The following is a 16,608-nucleotide window of genomic DNA, read 5'->3' as shown; positions in this document are numbered from 1 at the left end:
CCTAGCAGCCCTCCTGCCCCCTCAGAGCCACTGCAAACAAAGCCCTGTTTCCCCGGCAGCTCTACCTGCAGCAGGCTTCTCTGGTGGCCGTAGGGGCGGGGCAGCTGGAAGGAAAGAAAACAGCATCACCCTCCCACTCTATGCCATCTGCCTAGTTCCTTTCCTTGGACTGGCCAAAGCCACGGCATCTCAGCTGGGCCAGGGTAGTCTTCCCATACTCGGGTGTAGGGACAGAGGAACCTATGACGCCACTTAATGTTTGAGACGTGGATGAACTGAGCACAGGGCCCAAGCCCAAAGCTCAAATACCCTTCTAAGGAGAGCAGCCTCCTGAAGGGCCTAGGGGCACCCTCAAGACCCCAGCCAACTCTGAGAGGCCAGTGGGAGATGCCCAGTGATGCCAACTCAATCTGTTTTCTTTCTCTTTAATCTTAACTCATTTGGAGGCTATCGGGAACAAAGGGGCAGCCACTTTGGGCCACCCACCCCCAGACCTCTTTTCCTTAGTATTCTCATCAGGTAGTGAGGCCACTTCTGCCCAGCTGGCACCACCTCCCCTATCCCCCAGGCAAGCTCATACTCCATATCTCACTATCAACCCTGGGGGGGGGGGGGGGCACCACCAGACCACGAGGCCTATGCCAGAGTGGCTCCCCCACGGGGCATCCAGATCCCCACCACCACAGGGACTCTTGTACCCTTCCAGGTCCCCTGTTGGTTCCCTCAGATGAGAGAGACAGAGGCCAGACGGAGAGACATGGGAGGTATGCAGACTTAAAGTCTGAAGATCCTGCTCCAGATGGGTAAGTCTGAACTGCGTACCAGCCCCCTGGGCCTCTGTTTGCTAGACACCCTGCAGTTAGACGGGGGCTCCCAGCATGGCCCTCCCAGCCACGGCTGCCCTTTGACTCTCTGAGTGGCACATATGGCAGGTGTTATTGGTAGTCATGTTTTATAGATAAAGAAATAGCCGCAAGGAAGGTGCACCAACTGCCTAGTGACCCCCCGCAGATAGGTGGCAGTAGTGAGCAGTCTCTGGGTTCCGCTCAGCATCTGACCCTTGGTAAAGGCTCCCTAAACCCTCACTTCTGAGGCACAGAGCAGAATGCCTAGACCCCCACCTGGCTGTGCTGCCCTTCTGCTGAGGGTGGACAACAGGGTCCCTGGCAGGGAGCGGACAGATAGGCTCGGGTCCCTGGCAGGGAGCGGACAGATAGGCTCGGGTCCTTGCTAAGACAGCATTTCAAGTCCTCCAGAGCCGTGGCACTGTACAGCTCAGGCAGGGGTCAAGGCGCCAGCCCAGTCATTAGATGGGCAGGACAGGAGTACCCTGAGTCATGGGAGAAGTCAGTGCACCACGGCAGATGACAACCAGGTGAACTGCCACCATAATGAGGCAGAGGGAATTTAGAGGGACACGTGGATGGGGCAGCCCTACCCTCCTCGGGCTCAGAAATTGTGAGGAACAAAAATGAGGCGGCAAGGAGGATTTTGGGCGGTGGCAGAGGGTTCCTAAGCAAAGGCCTGTTCCTAATCCACACAATGGCCAACGCTTCATGCAGGGGCAGGCAGAGGTTATCTGCCAAGACAACACAGCCAGGGGCCCTTGGGATCATGAAAAAGCAGACAGACAAGGGGCCACGCCACACCTAGGCTGGGTGTCACCATCACCTCTGACTTAGAGGGAGGAAACTAGGACACCTAAAGACAGGGACTTTCGCCTGAAGGTTAACAATGGGACAGAAATGGCTTGAACTCAGATATGTCCAGCGCCCAAACCCACTTCCTGGTGGTTCGCATGAGGCTAATGTCACACTGTATGCCTAACTGCCCTACCCCACACGTGTGGTTAAGTCCCAGCCCCGCCCCCAAGCCCTAACCTTAGGATGCGATGCCTTTGGAAGTGGTGGGAGTGGGGGGCGCTTTATAGAGGTGAGCAAGCTAAGGTAATTAGGGTAGGCGGTCATCCAAGGTGTCCTCATTATAGAGACAAATTATGTCAAAGACAGAAAAGTATGAGGGTCACGGGGGATCAGTGCCATAGGATCAAGGCCTCCGGTAAACCGGCCCTGATCACACCCTGACATTCCATTTCCAGCATCCTGGGCAGGGAATGAGTTTGGCTGTCTGTGCATTTCCCCCAACACGGGGACTAACAGGGCACCCATGCCACCCACCCTGGCTTCAGCTTCTCTACATGTGTCTGGTTAAGACCAGATCACGGGCTGCATTTAGCTATCCCGTGTAACCTGGCACTGTGTGGGGGATCATGAAGGTTTTGGAACAGGGGAGGACTAGGGTGCTCCCCAGCCTCCCTCCACAGCCCCAGCCACAGCTGCAACCACAGTGGGGCCCCTGGCCTTAGAGAGAACCCCAGGGCCGCTTGCCCTTTTGTGAGCCCGGCTTCTGGAGGCTTCATTTATCAGCCCAGCAGGGGGCTAACCAGAGGCCCAGGCGTCAATTATGGCTGCCCCCACCAGTCCAGCTGGGCACAGAGATTCTGCGGGAAAAATAATGCGCATGGAGTCCTGGGATGAATCATCTTGGAGGAAGCAGCTGTGTTGATGAAATTTTAAAGCCAACACGAGAGAGAAAATATGAACTGCACTACAGTAATTTAGCTTGTGAACACCCTGGCACATTTTTAATTAAAGCTATTTCGGAGTTAAATAGAGGCTGTGGGGGAGGGGAAGTGGGGGTGGGATCAGCGGAGACTCTCCGGCCTCCTACTCAAACCCCAAGGACGCATCACCTTACGAGACTGCTGAGAACACTCTTCGCTCCTGCTTCCCGCCAGCGGGCAATTTCTCTGCTTTGCAAGGATCTGAGGGTTTCTGTCGGATATGATCTCATAACAGACTCATGAAATTGCACACACCAGAGCCTCAAGGCTGAGGAGTGAGAGCGGCGACTGTCCTGCCATCACTGTCGCCTTCCTCAAGATGCCCAAACCCTGTCCCACAGCCACAGCATGGTGGCCTACACAGGTGATGTTCTTCTTTGCTTGACAGAGGAACCATCCTTAGTCAAACAGAACTTCCTGAGTCTGGGTGAGAATCGGCCTCCTTTCTGGGCCTGGGGGAGGGGGGGGTAGGGGAAAGCAGTGGAGGCGGGGGTAGCAGCTAGGGGCTTCCCAGACTCAGTCACGGCAGGCACAGAGATGTGGATCAGGCCTCTGGGGCTCTGGCCACCCATTCCTCAGGCAGCTGTCAGTCAGGCCAGGGTAGGGACAGGAATCCACAGGAAGGAACATGACAGGCAGCCCAGGGCCAAGAAAGCTCAGAGCCAAGTGCAGACACACCTAAAGGTGTGCACATGGGAGGGACAGAATGTGGACCCAATGCCTGTGGAAGGATGAGACCAGGACAGGACTGGCCACTGCCCAGGCCTTAAGGCTCAGCCCCTGCACAGGGGACATGAGCCAAGTGGGCACAGCTATGGATGCAGAGGGCCCCCTTGCGGGGACTATGGTTGCCTTAGAGAGGGAGAGAAGGAGGGAGGGAGGGGGGAGGGGGGGGGGACTCATAGACCATGGCTTTTATATACACCTATTGTACAAGTCCATGGCCTGCCCCTACACTCGAAACTGGGGTACAGATTCCCAAGGCAACAAAGTGGCCCCGAGAGCAGAAACAAAATATCAGGCACAACCCCAGTTCCTGTAGAAACAGGAGCCTGAGTTGTTTTCTCTGATTGGACAGTGGGAGCTGCACCCTGAACTTGAAAGGAACAAAAGCCAGACTGAGGCTGACGCTGCCCATACTCCATAGGGCCTGAGTCGGGCCCCGGAACATGATGTCGGCCTTCGTGCGGCTAGCAGTGGCCCATCCTGCAGAGGTGAGCATGCGGGAACAACTCCTCCCCTGCGGGCTGGACGGGACCTCCTCTAAAGCCCTTTGGCTTTGGCTTCTCCCAGCAGTGCGTCCCTCGTCCCTCTATCAACCACATGCAGGTCAGGCTCCAGAGAGTCCTGCCCCACCAGGGTGACCTATGGAAGTGACACGGGGATTACATTCACCGTTGGGACGGAAGCCTCCCAGCAGCCACCACTGGACACAGGAAGTCATGGTCGTCCTCTGCAGGCCAGTGGCCAGCAAGCCGGTGGGTAAATGGCAACAGGGCCTCTGAGCTATCTCTAAGGCTGTTTCATCCAAGGATGGCCACTTACATTGTACCAGCGGGTGTAACAGAGGAGAGAGAGGCTAAGATTAAGCCAGAGGTGACTCTGGGAGTGGGGGCACAGGGGTGAGTCTGGAAACGGGGTGGGGGGTGGGGGGGGTGGCTGGAGGGACTTGTCAAGCTCACCGGGCCCAGGCATACCACAGCCTCTCATCGCCAGGCCCTCTGTCACCCCCGCCAACTGCAGAGGTGTTTACTGGGCTCCTCCATGTCCAGTCATGGCCCACAAGAGGCTCGACACCCTCTCATCAGACACCTCCTCTCCATCTCCAGCAGCAGCCACGACCACCACGTCCCTCCCCGGCCATCCTAAGGCTGCACAGACCCACGACCCCTATGTGAGCAGGGTTAGGCCTGGGAGGCAGGAAGGTGGACCCAGTGAGGGACTGGCCAGCAAGGACTGGCCTCCATCCACCCGTCAACCCATTGGCACTGGGCCTGGTGCCAGCCATGTGGAGCTTGTAGACACGGGAGAGCAGCAGTCGGCATGGCTAGCAGGCCCTGGCTACCCTACAGCCTGGATTAGAGCGGGGAGCAGGCCCGTGACCAGGCTTTCTGGGAGACAGTTGGAGAGGCGACAGGGGTAGACAAGCTGAAGACAGATGGTCTCTGGGGCAGTGGCCCCTGGGGTACAGTAACCAACACCCCTGTAGTTCACTTACCTGTGGGGGGAGCTTGTCACCCTCCAGCAGCTTCACCTTGGTCTCCAGTGGCCTGATGTAGGTGGACGAGGGATCTGAAGGACAGAGAGGAAGAAAAGGTACGTTAGACATCAGGGGACTCAGCCCGTGAGCAGACACTCCCTCCGTGTGGGCCCCAAAGTCTGGTTTCCATGGTGTGCTCCTCGGCCTACATGCCCTGGGGGTGATTCCTTCTGATCCCAAGAAGCTTCAGGCCCTACAGTTGTTGGTATAAATATCTACAGCCAGAGGTGGCCTGCCCTGGGGCCAAAAGTCCAGGAGGCCCCTCTCTGCTTTGTAGTGGGGGGGGGGGGACTGAGGACCATGGGCATGGGCAGTCGGCTTCATGGGAGCGGGAGACACCTCGGAGATGGATAACAAGCATGCCTGAGGGTGTTTCCAGAGATGACTGACATATGGACGGCCACTGAGTGGGAGACACCTGCCCTGAATGCGAACAGTGCCAGGCTAAGGGCTCAAGTGGAACAAAAGTAGAAGAGAAACGGCCACTGCCCTAGGCTTGGCTGCACTCTCCCGCTACTCCTTCCATCCACCCCAAAAAGCACGACTGTGGGGAGTTCCTCGGTCACCAATCACGGGGCCCAGACAACCCCACAGCATATCACAGGATATAAAGTCAACCGACCCTCACCACACTGACCCTGCCGTTTTTTAATCCCATCAGTAAAGCAGACAAGAATCTCACTGCACGTCACCCCCATTCTGCTGCCCCCCCCCCATCTCTGGCTAAGCCCGTGGCCCCTGTCTTCCTCCCCAGCACAGCAGAGTGGCAGACCAGTGATCTTCAGCCCGGAAGCAGTGGGGGACACCTGACTTAGTGGAGTCAGGGAACAGAATTCAGAAAAGGAGGAAAAAAATGGGGACTACGGGACCTGTCCCAAGCACCCCGTGAGGCTGCAGTGATGGGACACTTCACAGTTAGCCACACGGCCACCCAGTTAAGACCGTCAGTCTACTGCACCTCTTGCTAGAGGTCACAAGGCCCAAGTGGCCAGCTGGGACTCTCCCCATCGGCTCAGTGAGTCACTACCAGTCTCCCCACTCCCCAAAAATGTGTGCCCCAGGTGCTTCATACTCTAACCCCTAACCTCAAAGGGCAGGGGCAGCAGACTCTGAGCAAAGCTGGCTACTGAATCCACCTCAAGGGACTTGGGGCTGGGGGGAGAGAAAAACCTTGGGGTCTGTTGTGGACAGGACAAGCATGCCACGCCAGCCATGGGAGCAATGAGGCGTCTACCCACTCCAGCGCGAGGCCAGCCTGACCCCAGGGAAGCCCCTCCCCCTGTCACACACACCCCCAGTCTCACGTTGATGCCTTACCCCTTTCTTCCACCCCTATCCACGGGCTCTAATAAGGAACAGATGTGGAGCCCACTGCCGCCCAGCAGGAACTTGAGTCCCCAGGACCCCCTGGGCCCACACAGGTGGGCTCTGACCTGCCTGCTAAAGAGCGCTCTGCTCTCCAGAAGGTACCCAAAGAACCTTCAGGAGCCCCGCCCCTGCCCCCTCAGCCTAGCTCCACAGGGCCTGGCAGAGCATCTACTACAGCCCAGGATAGGAAAAGGGTGTGGCAACAGGGGTGCAGGCAGCAAGGCCCAGCCCACTCAGGGCTGAGGAACAGAAAACCCAGAGCCTCCTTCCTCCTCATTGCCTCAGTCACCTCTTAGGAATGCAGAGCCTTTACAGAGGAGAGGAGGGCAGCTCCCTGGTAAGGCCTGGCCAAGCCATCCTCAGGAATGACAACAGTACCGGGCACAAGGTGGCTCGAATGCAGTAATGCTGCCTCGGGGCGCAGCCTCGCTGCCGCATAACTCCACAGACAGCTAGTGCCCTGGGTTTCCAAGAATTCAAGGGTTAGGTCCCTCACACACTTCAGGGAAGCACAAGAGATGTAACTCGAATAACCCACGACATGGACTCCACCCATCTCTCCCCTCAGGCCCTGCCCACAAGGCCCTGATGAGGACTCTGGCCAGCCACAGAGGCTGCAGCTGAAGACACCTCAGTTTACTCACAGGCCAGTCAATGCCCGGGAGCAATTCCCACACTGACTCTACACACAGGCAAAAATGGTTCAAATGGGACTCCCTAGACATCTGTATCCTACATCCTGTCAAGGGGTGGTCTTCTGGGACACCACTTGTGCAGCAATGGGTTAGATGCACACTCATGTGTGCACACACCCACACGCGCATGTGCGCACACCCACCAGTCAACTCAACTTTAAGTTCTCTGGTGTGACCCTACCCCCACCCAGTCCCCCAAACCAGACTCTCTTTAAGAGCCAGGCGGCTGGCTTTTGGGTCCCCCCCTGAGTCAGGAGCAGAGAGGAAGAAGCGGAGAATGGAGGGGCTGGACACTCCTCTCTAAGAAGAGGCTCACATTTCTCATTGGCCCTAAAACTCACTGGTGAGCTCATCAGGTGCCTCCCAGGCTCCAGCAGGTAATTAAATTAATCCCAGGGCCTGGCAGTAATGAGGGCTAGGCCACAAGGGAGAGAAACAGCACTTCCCAGCTAAGCTGCTCGCAGGCAAAATGAAGGAAGTGATCACACGAGAGGCCTGTGACGAGCTGGCTGAGGTGTTCTCCGGGACCCACCCCAGCCCTCTTCACACTCAGCAGTCCAGTTCTGGGAGGGTCATGGTCCAGCTGCCACAGGCTGCTCAAAGCCTGTAAGGAGAGGCTAGGTCACATGACCCGTATAGCCTGGTTTCCCCCTCCCGGCAAGATGATGCCAGCGAAGCATCTTCTCCAGCCTTCTCCTTCCTCCTGGCTCTGAGGCCATGGGCTCCTACGTCAGCAACAGCAACAGTGAGCTCTCAGGAGCAATGGCTGTCAAGGGACCCAGCACTGGCACCCTAAGGAAGGAGGAGCCAGGACAGGAGCATCCCACTACTGTTTACCCAGCCGAGTCTCCAAAATAGTCATCAAGTCAAGGACTGAAGGGGGGAGGGGGGCACAGGAGAGTGACCCCAGGAAGCCTGGGGAAGGAGAGAAGCAGGAGACAGAAGAAGCCAGTTAAAGGGCAGTGAAGTCAGCCCGTGCACCAAGGGCTCTGAGGGGCAAGGAGGGAGCACCAGGAACGGCCCACCTAGAGGGGGAAGGGGTAGGCGCGCTACATGACACTCCCACACAGAAAGCTGTGAGGGCCTGAGGAGATGGGCAGGGTGCCAACAGGGCCTGCTAAGGCTGAGGAGAAAATGGGAAGCGGAGGCTGGAAGTTCAGCTGCAGCCTCCTCCCTGGGTTTCCTCACCAGCGCTAACTCCCTTGCCTCTGAGCAAGGTCCCAATATCTCGCTTCCCCGACTTTGTCACTGTCTGCAAGGTCTGGGGACAACTAGGCCTCATGGCAGAGCATTAGCAGGCGACCTAGGCACATAGTGCTGCTTCTGTTCCCCCGGCCCTCTCCACGGGGCTTTCAGAAACTGTTAGAAACTGTCATTCACAAGCCCTTCCCTTTCAGCCTGGCAGGAGGAAGGCCACTCAGAGCTCAGTTTTCCTGGAAGCACATTCATGAATCCCTCCTTTCTTCCTCCCAGGGAACTTGCCTGCGCAGGGAAGACACAGTCCCCACATGCACCCGGCACTAACAAGTGTGCAGGGGGATGCCTGCAAAGAAAAGCCCGACCTATCTTGCGCTGGGACAAACTCCAACACACTGCCAGAGTGGGCCATGGAAAGTACAGAGGGCAGGTGTAGGGGTGAACCCCCAATCTCTGTTACCACAAAGCAACCACCCTTTCACCGAGGCTTCCCTCCCGGCACGTGCCAATGCACTCTTCCCACAGGCCCCTTCAAACCCTCTGCTACACAGGGAGCCACCATCCCCATCAACAAAGCCAAGGAATGCCAGAGTCCCGCAGGCAGGACAAGGCCAATGAGAACAGGCCCCAAGCCCTCCTCACCGCGCTCTTGGGACCCCAGCCACAGAAGCTCCAAGCACCAGGGTCACCATCAGACAGGACCTTTCAAGCAAGCACCAACAATGACCGCGTATGCTTTCGGAGTGTCGGCGACAGCCCTCAAGAACACCAGTCCCCATTCCTCATCAGCATCAGACGGCCCCAGCTTACAGATAAAGGGACTGAGGCTCGAGGAGGTAGACAGGTGGCCAAAGGCCCTGGGAGCAGGTTGTAGCTAGGTCCTTCTGCAGACACCGGGGCGCAGATGCCGGCCTCCTCTTCTCGGGGCAGCCTTCCTCAGCCTGGGCTCCATATGGCAGCAGAGGACACCCTGAGCACACTTCCTGCAGTCAGTGCTCGTCCTGCTCCACGACAGATGGTCCTGGGCCAGCATCCCATGTGCCAGGTCAGAGCGGTCTGGGTGCTGCTGAGTGCCATGCTCCCCTGCATCCAGAGCCCTTGCACAGCTCCCTCGCAAGCCCCGGGGTGCTCTGCTTACACAAGCCTACTGAGAAGGCCTACCAGAGAGGGACTGAGCTCCCCATCACTAGGGGAGAGCAAGGACGTGTTGGACGGCCTCTGCAGGGGGAGGTGGGGGGGGGAGGCCTCTGGAATGCAGAAGGGTCCTAGCAAGTCTGTGGTGAGGGTACAGCCAGCAAGTCCCCATAGGAAGGCTAGGTGGGTTCGCTCTGGCCCCTCTGTTCCTCAGTGACCTGCCAGGTAGGTGGCAGAACTCTGTCTTCCAGAGCAGACTGTCTGTCAGAGAGTGAGAGCCAAAGGCCAGCAGAGCAGTGCATCCCCTTCTGGGGGGGGGGGGGGTAAGGGGGTGAGAGGGCATGGGGAGCGGAGATAGATGGATGAGTGACAAGGACAACTGTGTCTATAAAGAGGTACAGCCTCAGGAGAAGGGGCAAAGCGGAGCGTGCCTACTGGGAAGCCAGAGACTACTTCCGGAAGGAGAAGAGCCTTGAGCTAAGGAGAACCCTGATGGGCAGACAAAAGGTGGAACGCATAGGAGGCTGGTGTGTACTGACACCACGGCCTGAGCAAGTGCAGGGATGTGGGATCTACCTGACGGGTACGGGGCACCTGCGGCAGTGCCCATGAGCTCGGAAGCTGTGTTGGTCCTTGTTGCTTGCTCGCTGACTTTGGAGCCCTGAGAGGCTCAGGCATTGTTTATGGGCAAAGCAAGATGTCTGGATGAAGTGCAGCAAGGAGCAGCCACCAGGGTGGTCGGGAGGCCTGGGCAGCGTCACCTAACTGTCCACAGCCTGCCACTGGGTGTGCAGGATACCACAGGCCATGACGGCTGCTGCAAAGTTCTGGTGTCCAGAAGGGCACTGAGAATAGACTCGTTTTTTTCCACGAGTTTCACTGAATGCATACTGCGCCCCAAGCTTGAGGCTCTTCTGGGCCACCCACTGGGGCGTGAGAAGGAACTTTGAAGCCATTCCTCTTCCCGTCCCTCTCCTCCTGCCTGTCAGCAGGATTGTCTTTACAAAACAAGGAGACTCAGACTCTGAGGTGACCCCAGGCTCTGGGTGCCTATGCTTGATTGCATTAATCACAGCCCTTCTTCCCTCTGGGATCTCCATTTCAACACCATCAGGCAAGTCCACAGCTCCAGGCAGGATTAGATTGGGAGTGAGGAAGGTTCTTGAGCACTGGTTCGCAACCTCCTTAATGCCACAACCCTTTAATACTGTTCCTCATGTTGTGGTGACCCCCAACCATATTATTATTATTATTATTATTATTATTATTATTATTATTATTATTATTATATTTCAAGAGGAAATAATTTCTTTTTATAATGTATTTATTATTTATACAGTATTCTGTCTACATGTGTACCTGCCCGCCAGATCTCATTACAGATGGTCATGAGCGACCATGTGGTTGCTGGGAATTGAACTCAGGACCTTTGGAAGAGCAAACAGTACTCTTAACCTCTGAGCCATCTCTCAAGCCCCGAGGAAATAATTTCTTAATGAGGAAAACAAGAAAGTCACAGACTCTATGAATTGTATGAAAAATGAAAACAGATACTTCACCAAAGTGAGAAGCCAAGTAGCCACAGGCTAGAGGCAAGTATAGCCCTCTCTTCAGGGTGTAGCCAACAGACATGGAATCCCTCAGCTCCACAGAAACATGGCAAGGGAGAGCCACCACAGGAAACTGAAAGGTCAGGAAGCCACCCAGCTACCCATCCGTCAGGGAGGCAGCCTCCTCCACACAGCCTGTCAGTCACTGACAGGGACAGAAAGGAGGAAAGGACGATGGCAGCCATGAGCCACAGTGGGCATCAGGAAGGCCGCTGACTGCCCACAAGGACAGGTTACCTGGTGGCTTTCTGCGGCTGGAAGGCTCAGCCCTCCCAGAAACTGAGACACAGGTGGACAAAGACTCAGGTACGGGACATCTGCCAGCATGACCTCCCTGGGAGGCCAGACAAACAGTGGCCAAATCAACGCATGGGAGTCACACATCTGACAAGGATATATCTCAGAAACAAGAGTGGTGGGGAGCAAATTTCCAAGGGACCCTAGCGATGGCGTTTAGGTAAGACTGTGGAACCCTGGGAAGCACTGCCAGATACTGTTTATGGACAAGCTGCCTGGCAGGAAGAGTGAAAAGCCATGCACAAGAAGGAAAAGCGCGGGCTGGAGAAATGGCTCGGCGGTTAAGAGCACTGACTGCTCTTCCAGAGGTCCTGAGTTCAGTTCCTAGCAACCACATGGTGGCTCACAACCATCTATAATGTGATCTGATGCCCTCCTCTGTCCTGCAAATATATATGCAGGCAGGGCACTGTATACATAGTAATAAATAAATAAATTAAAAAAAAAAAAGAAGAAGAAGAAGGAAAAGGGCCAGGCAGTGGTTCTTTGGGAGGAAAGACATGATGGAAGAGCCAGAGGATGGGAGAGGAGACATACAGGCTGCCCTCTGCTCTGTTCTGCACGTGGAGCATGCTTCTTAGGAAGAAAAGACTTGGGGCTAGCATGCCTTGCTGCTAGCAATGTGATACACAAGAGGTGCCATGGGGATAAATGTCCATTTTGTTCTCTGAGCTCACTATTTCATTTTAGTTGGTTGGTTGGTTGGTTGGCTGGTTAGTTGGTTTGGTTTTTCGAGACAGGGTTTCTCTTGGCTTCTTCAGCCTTGGCTGTCCTGGACTCTTAGACCAGGCTGGCCTCAAACTCATAAAGATCCACCTGCCTCTGCCTCCCGAGTGCTGGGATTAAAGGCGTGTGCCACCATGCCTGGCTTATTTTACATATTTGGTTTGTTTGTTTTAAGCTAACAAGTCTTGGCATGCCACAGGCCTCTGAAAATCGACACAGGGAACTCCTGATGCCCTATGTCCCATCCCTAGCCAGGCAGCTCTCTCAGCGACCAGAGGGCTTCACCCAGAAATGTAGTTAGAACCTTTGGACCCCAAGGTCCTCCCCCCAGCAAGTCCCCAGGCCTCAAAGGTCACCTTCTGGCTTTGGGCATGGCCTGGAAAACCCTCCACTTCCTGCATGGCTTCTGGTGCTCTCTAGTCACAGAAGAGCTCATCTTACCTCACAGGTATATGACCTTGCGCCAGCGACTCGTCATCTCTAAGCAAGAAGCTAGTGTCCATACATGAGGTTGCTGGAGGGGTGGCGGAGAGACTGGAACGTGGGGCTAGAGCCCTACGGGGAGGGAAGGGGCTATAATCTCCTCCAAATCTATACCAGCACAAGCTATGGATTCGAATCCCAAATGGACCATTTATTCCCTGTGTGTGGTCTCAGTATGGCCTCCATAGAGAGGGCAGGGTCCACCCAGGAGCAGCATCCTTGGAGTGTGTCCCTCAGCCCGTCCTCTCCTAGAGGCTAGCCAGGCAGCAGGACCATGGTCCTGGCCTCTTCTAGTTTGGCACTCTGGGTGAGTGTGGCTGACCAGAGAGACAGGGCCAGTTCTCCGTTCTCTGAACTATGGCACGAATGCACCAGGTCTGCTGCAGCCGGCTCCCCTACCAGCTACTCCTGCAGGATGCTCGCTGCTTCCCAGGTAAACTCCGCAGCAGCACTAGCCTGAGCCTCAGTCCCTGAAGCACTCGCCTTGCCCTCAGCCATCACCTCCATTACCAGAGAGGACTCTGTTCATTTCAGCACACGAGCCCCTGTAGAGCCACACTCCCAGCACCCACCGTCCCCCGCCTGCCCGGAAGGGGAGAGTCCTCCACTGATGTGGAAGATTGCTGACTACGGACTGAACATGCCGTATCTCAGGCTTCCAAGGCTGTGTCCAGCACCAAATCCTGGCTCGTGTGGCAGTGAGGACAGCCGGCCGCCCTCGTTTTTCTGTGCTTTAAGCTTCTCCCACCCCAGGGGGCCTGCACAGGAACAGAGTGGGAGCCGGGAGCCCTGCTACCTACTGAAGCCTCCCTCCATCAACAGAAGGCACCCCCTACTCTGGTTAACACTGTCCCCAGATTCAAAGCTCCTTGTCTCCGACGGTTCCAGGCTTTCTTAGGGTCAAACATCCTCCACCTCAGGCTCTCGGCAAAATGAGGGGTATACCTGAGATCCCACTATAAGGGGGTGCCCGAGTGCCCACAGTCACAAAACAGAGTCCCTGTTGTGGTCAAGGCCTGGTCCTGCCACCACCTTGCTGTGTGCTTCTGGGTAGGTCCCTTCCCCTCTCTCGGCCCCAGGACAGCCCCGCATCAACAAGGGAGCTGACAGCTTCCAAAACCCTCCAGCACAGGTGGCTATCCGTGGGTGGGTACGGGTAGGTATGGTTCACCCTGGCAGTATACCACAGCACTTGCCCACAATGCTGTGCTTCTTTAGGGAGATACGAACCAGAACAGACTCAAAGGTTAGACAAGTAACAGTGCCAGGGTGAGGTCAATATTTGGTTACTACGGAGAGCAAATAGGCCTTGGTCCTCCAGGAGAGGCCAGCAGGAGAGGCAGGGTGTGAGGGAGCCGCCCTTTATGTCACCACTCGGCAATTGAGAAGTAACAGCCACCTCCTACACTACACCCAGCAGGGAGGAAGGCACAAGGCCCTGAGAGGGGAGCCCCAGAGCCTGAGAACACAAAACATCAGGCTTGGCTGGCAGCTGGCCCCTGCCAAAGGGGGCCACCAACTTGTCCAAGGTGCATGGAGCAAATGAACAGTATGGCCAGGGCAAGAGCAAGCGCCCCAGGACCCAGGACCCAGGACCCCAGGACCCAGGACCCACAACAGCCTATGAGAACACACATCTGGACCTTGAGTCTGTTGTGCCTCCCTGGCACATGACCAGTCATTTGTCCACACCCAAGGGACAACAATACTGATAATGAGAGGTTGAAGGAGTCCATTTCTGGTGTAGACAGAAAGTTGGCCCCTGTAAAGGATCTCTCATCGAAGGTTTGGCTTCCCACTGGGAAAAGGTGACTGGACCATAAGGGTTCTGTTGTAGTCAATGGACTAATCCACTAGCAGACTTGCGGACAGTATTGGGAAGTTGCAGAATCTTCTCAAAAGGGAGGCATCTAGTTGGGGACAGAAGATCACCAGCGGCGTGCTCTTGGGAGCTGTGTCCTGTCCTGAGTCTCCTCCTCTGTGACCCTCTCCTCTCTGCTCCCTAGTGCCGTGATGGAAGCAGCTTCCTGCTTCATACCTAAGTGGCCAAAATAAACCCTTGCTCTCTGGACTTGCACTCTGCCATGGCGATGGCGGGCTGATTAACACCGTCTCCTTAGGGACTGCCAACAATTAAACGTGCAGTGAGAGAATCCAGCGCTGCCACCACCACTACCCGTTCAGTAGCTATCAGAGCCTGCACAAGTGTCTGGGGGAGGCTGAGGGAACACACAGAGGTCAGGCTCAGGCTCTGAGGCAGAGTGCTTGCTGATACCTGCTCTAAGGGAAATAAAGCCAGGGCTTTCCCCCCACCCCCACAAAGAAAGAGAGAGAGAGAAAAAAAAAAAGCAGTAGCTGTATCCAGCTCTCTACCACGTCCCTCTGGGGCTAGGCAGAGAGGTGGGGCTGAACAGGAGGTGCCCATGCTAAGCACACACCAGGCAGTAGCAGCAGACACACCCTTGTACCACAAGAAAACAACCCTGAGGGACTCTTTCCAATGAGCCTGGGCTGTGTGAGTTGCGCCTTTTCTTTTCTTTTTCTTTTTTTTTTTTTCTTTCCCTAAGTTTCTCTTGTGAAAAACCACCCACTTCAAAACTCTTAAAAAAAAAACACTCTTTGCCTGCTGCCCCTCCACCACTGAACACTGCTGTGTACTCACTCAGCCAGCTGCTGCCTACGCTCATGAGCCCCAAATGTTGGACACAGTACCCAAAACCCAGAGCTGATACAGAAGGGGACACTAAGGCCCGCCCTCTAATCTTGTGGCCAAGTGACACAGCTGAAGAGTAACACAGAGAGAAAGCAGGAGGATCAATCTAGTCGCTTGTTTCTTCCGGCATGTGTGGGCACACATGCGTGTGCAGGTGTACATGCACACACATGGGCAGGTGGAGGCCACAGGTTCAGGTTAGATGTCTTCCCTGCTCACGCTCCACCTTACAGAGGGGAGCAGAGCCTCTCACTTGAACCCAGAGTTTGTAGATCCAGCTGGTCCAGCCACCCAGCCAGCTTGTTCCAGGGATCTGGTCTCTGGCTCCAAAGCACTGAACCAGCAAGGCCACCTGGCATTTAGGTGGATGCTGGGATTTGAACCCTGGTCCTCACACTTACACAGCAGCACGTCACCCACTGAGCTATCTCCCTAGTCTCCAAGCCTGGTGCACACCTTTAATCCCAGCACTCGGGAGGTAGAGGCAGGTGGGTTTCAGTGAGTTCAAAGTCAGCCTGGTCTACAGAGTGAGTCCAGGACAGGCAAGGCTACGCGGAGAAATCCTGTCTCGAAAACCCAAAATAAAATAAAACAAAACAAGAAGAACAACAAAACTCATAACTAGTCTTGTGGCAAAACAGCCACAAGGATGTCAGGTGTAGGGAGGCTGAGACAGGAGGATCTCCTCCAGTTCCATGCCAGCTTGGTCAAACAAAACAAAACAGATGGCCAGATGGACAAATGCTGACAAGACCACCTAAGACAGAACCATAGGGCAGCAAGGATAATCAACTCAGCACCTCATTTGATTGCTTGGGCCAAGAGACAGACAAGGCTCTGCACGGCACATGTGAACACGCGCGCGCGCGCACACACACACACACACACACACACACACACACACACACACACACGTGAAGAAAAGTAGCTGATCTTCAGAGATGCTTGGCAGGTGACTCCAAGCACTTTCCAAAAGGGGTTTCGATGTCACCAGCAAGGACCGAGAGGGAGTGGTGCTCTCAGGGGGCCTCAGTGGAACTCTGTGCACGCGAAACAGCCTGCGTGTCTTGAAGAAAGGTCTCAAGGACAGGCACTGAGCTGAGAAAGTTGCTGGGATGCCAATCACAAAACCCCACCAAGCATGCAATTTAGTGAATCAACAAGACAGCTCTGACAGGACGCCAAGCCCATGGGATCCTGGGATGGAAACCTAAGTCTAGAGAAGGGACAGGCCTCCCTGAGTGTCACAGGAAACCCCAGACCAAGGGGGAGAAGCCAGGCCTCCCTCCGGGATATTTACTGCCCATCACAGTGCGCTGGGAAGCTAGCTGTATCAAACAGGCCAATAGTTACCCTGGGCCTGGGGCAAAGCACTTACAAGGAGCGGGGACACGGCCAGCATAGTCCCTCTCTCCAGGTGGCCAGAGCCCATCCTGCCAAGACAACATAGTCCAAATCCTGCCAAGGACAGTTCATCACATCAGTTGGCACCACATCTAAAG

The 16,608-nt window shown here is 55.6% G+C and overlaps 1 protein-coding gene across 1 annotated transcript in view; it reads right to left on the bottom strand.

The window, feature by feature from the left end:
• The window catches only part of CCDC85C (coiled-coil domain containing 85C), a 62,572-nt gene that overhangs the window by 11,925 nt on the left and 34,039 nt on the right, over positions 1–16,608 (bottom strand). The window contains exon 2 of the mRNA XM_084793683.1: positions 4,842–4,915. Within this exon, the coding sequence (XP_084649809.1) occupies positions 4,842–4,915 (74 nt within the window). The remainder of the gene's footprint in view (positions 1–4,841; positions 4,916–16,608) is intronic.

This window comes from Acomys minous (genome assembly GCF_964271855.1).
Source record: "Acomys minous genome assembly, chromosome: 8".
Classification (NCBI taxonomy): domain Eukaryota; kingdom Metazoa; phylum Chordata; class Mammalia; order Rodentia; family Muridae; genus Acomys; species Acomys minous.
Note: the sequence above shows the minus strand (reverse complement) of the source record. Positions and strands in the feature narration are given on the sequence as shown.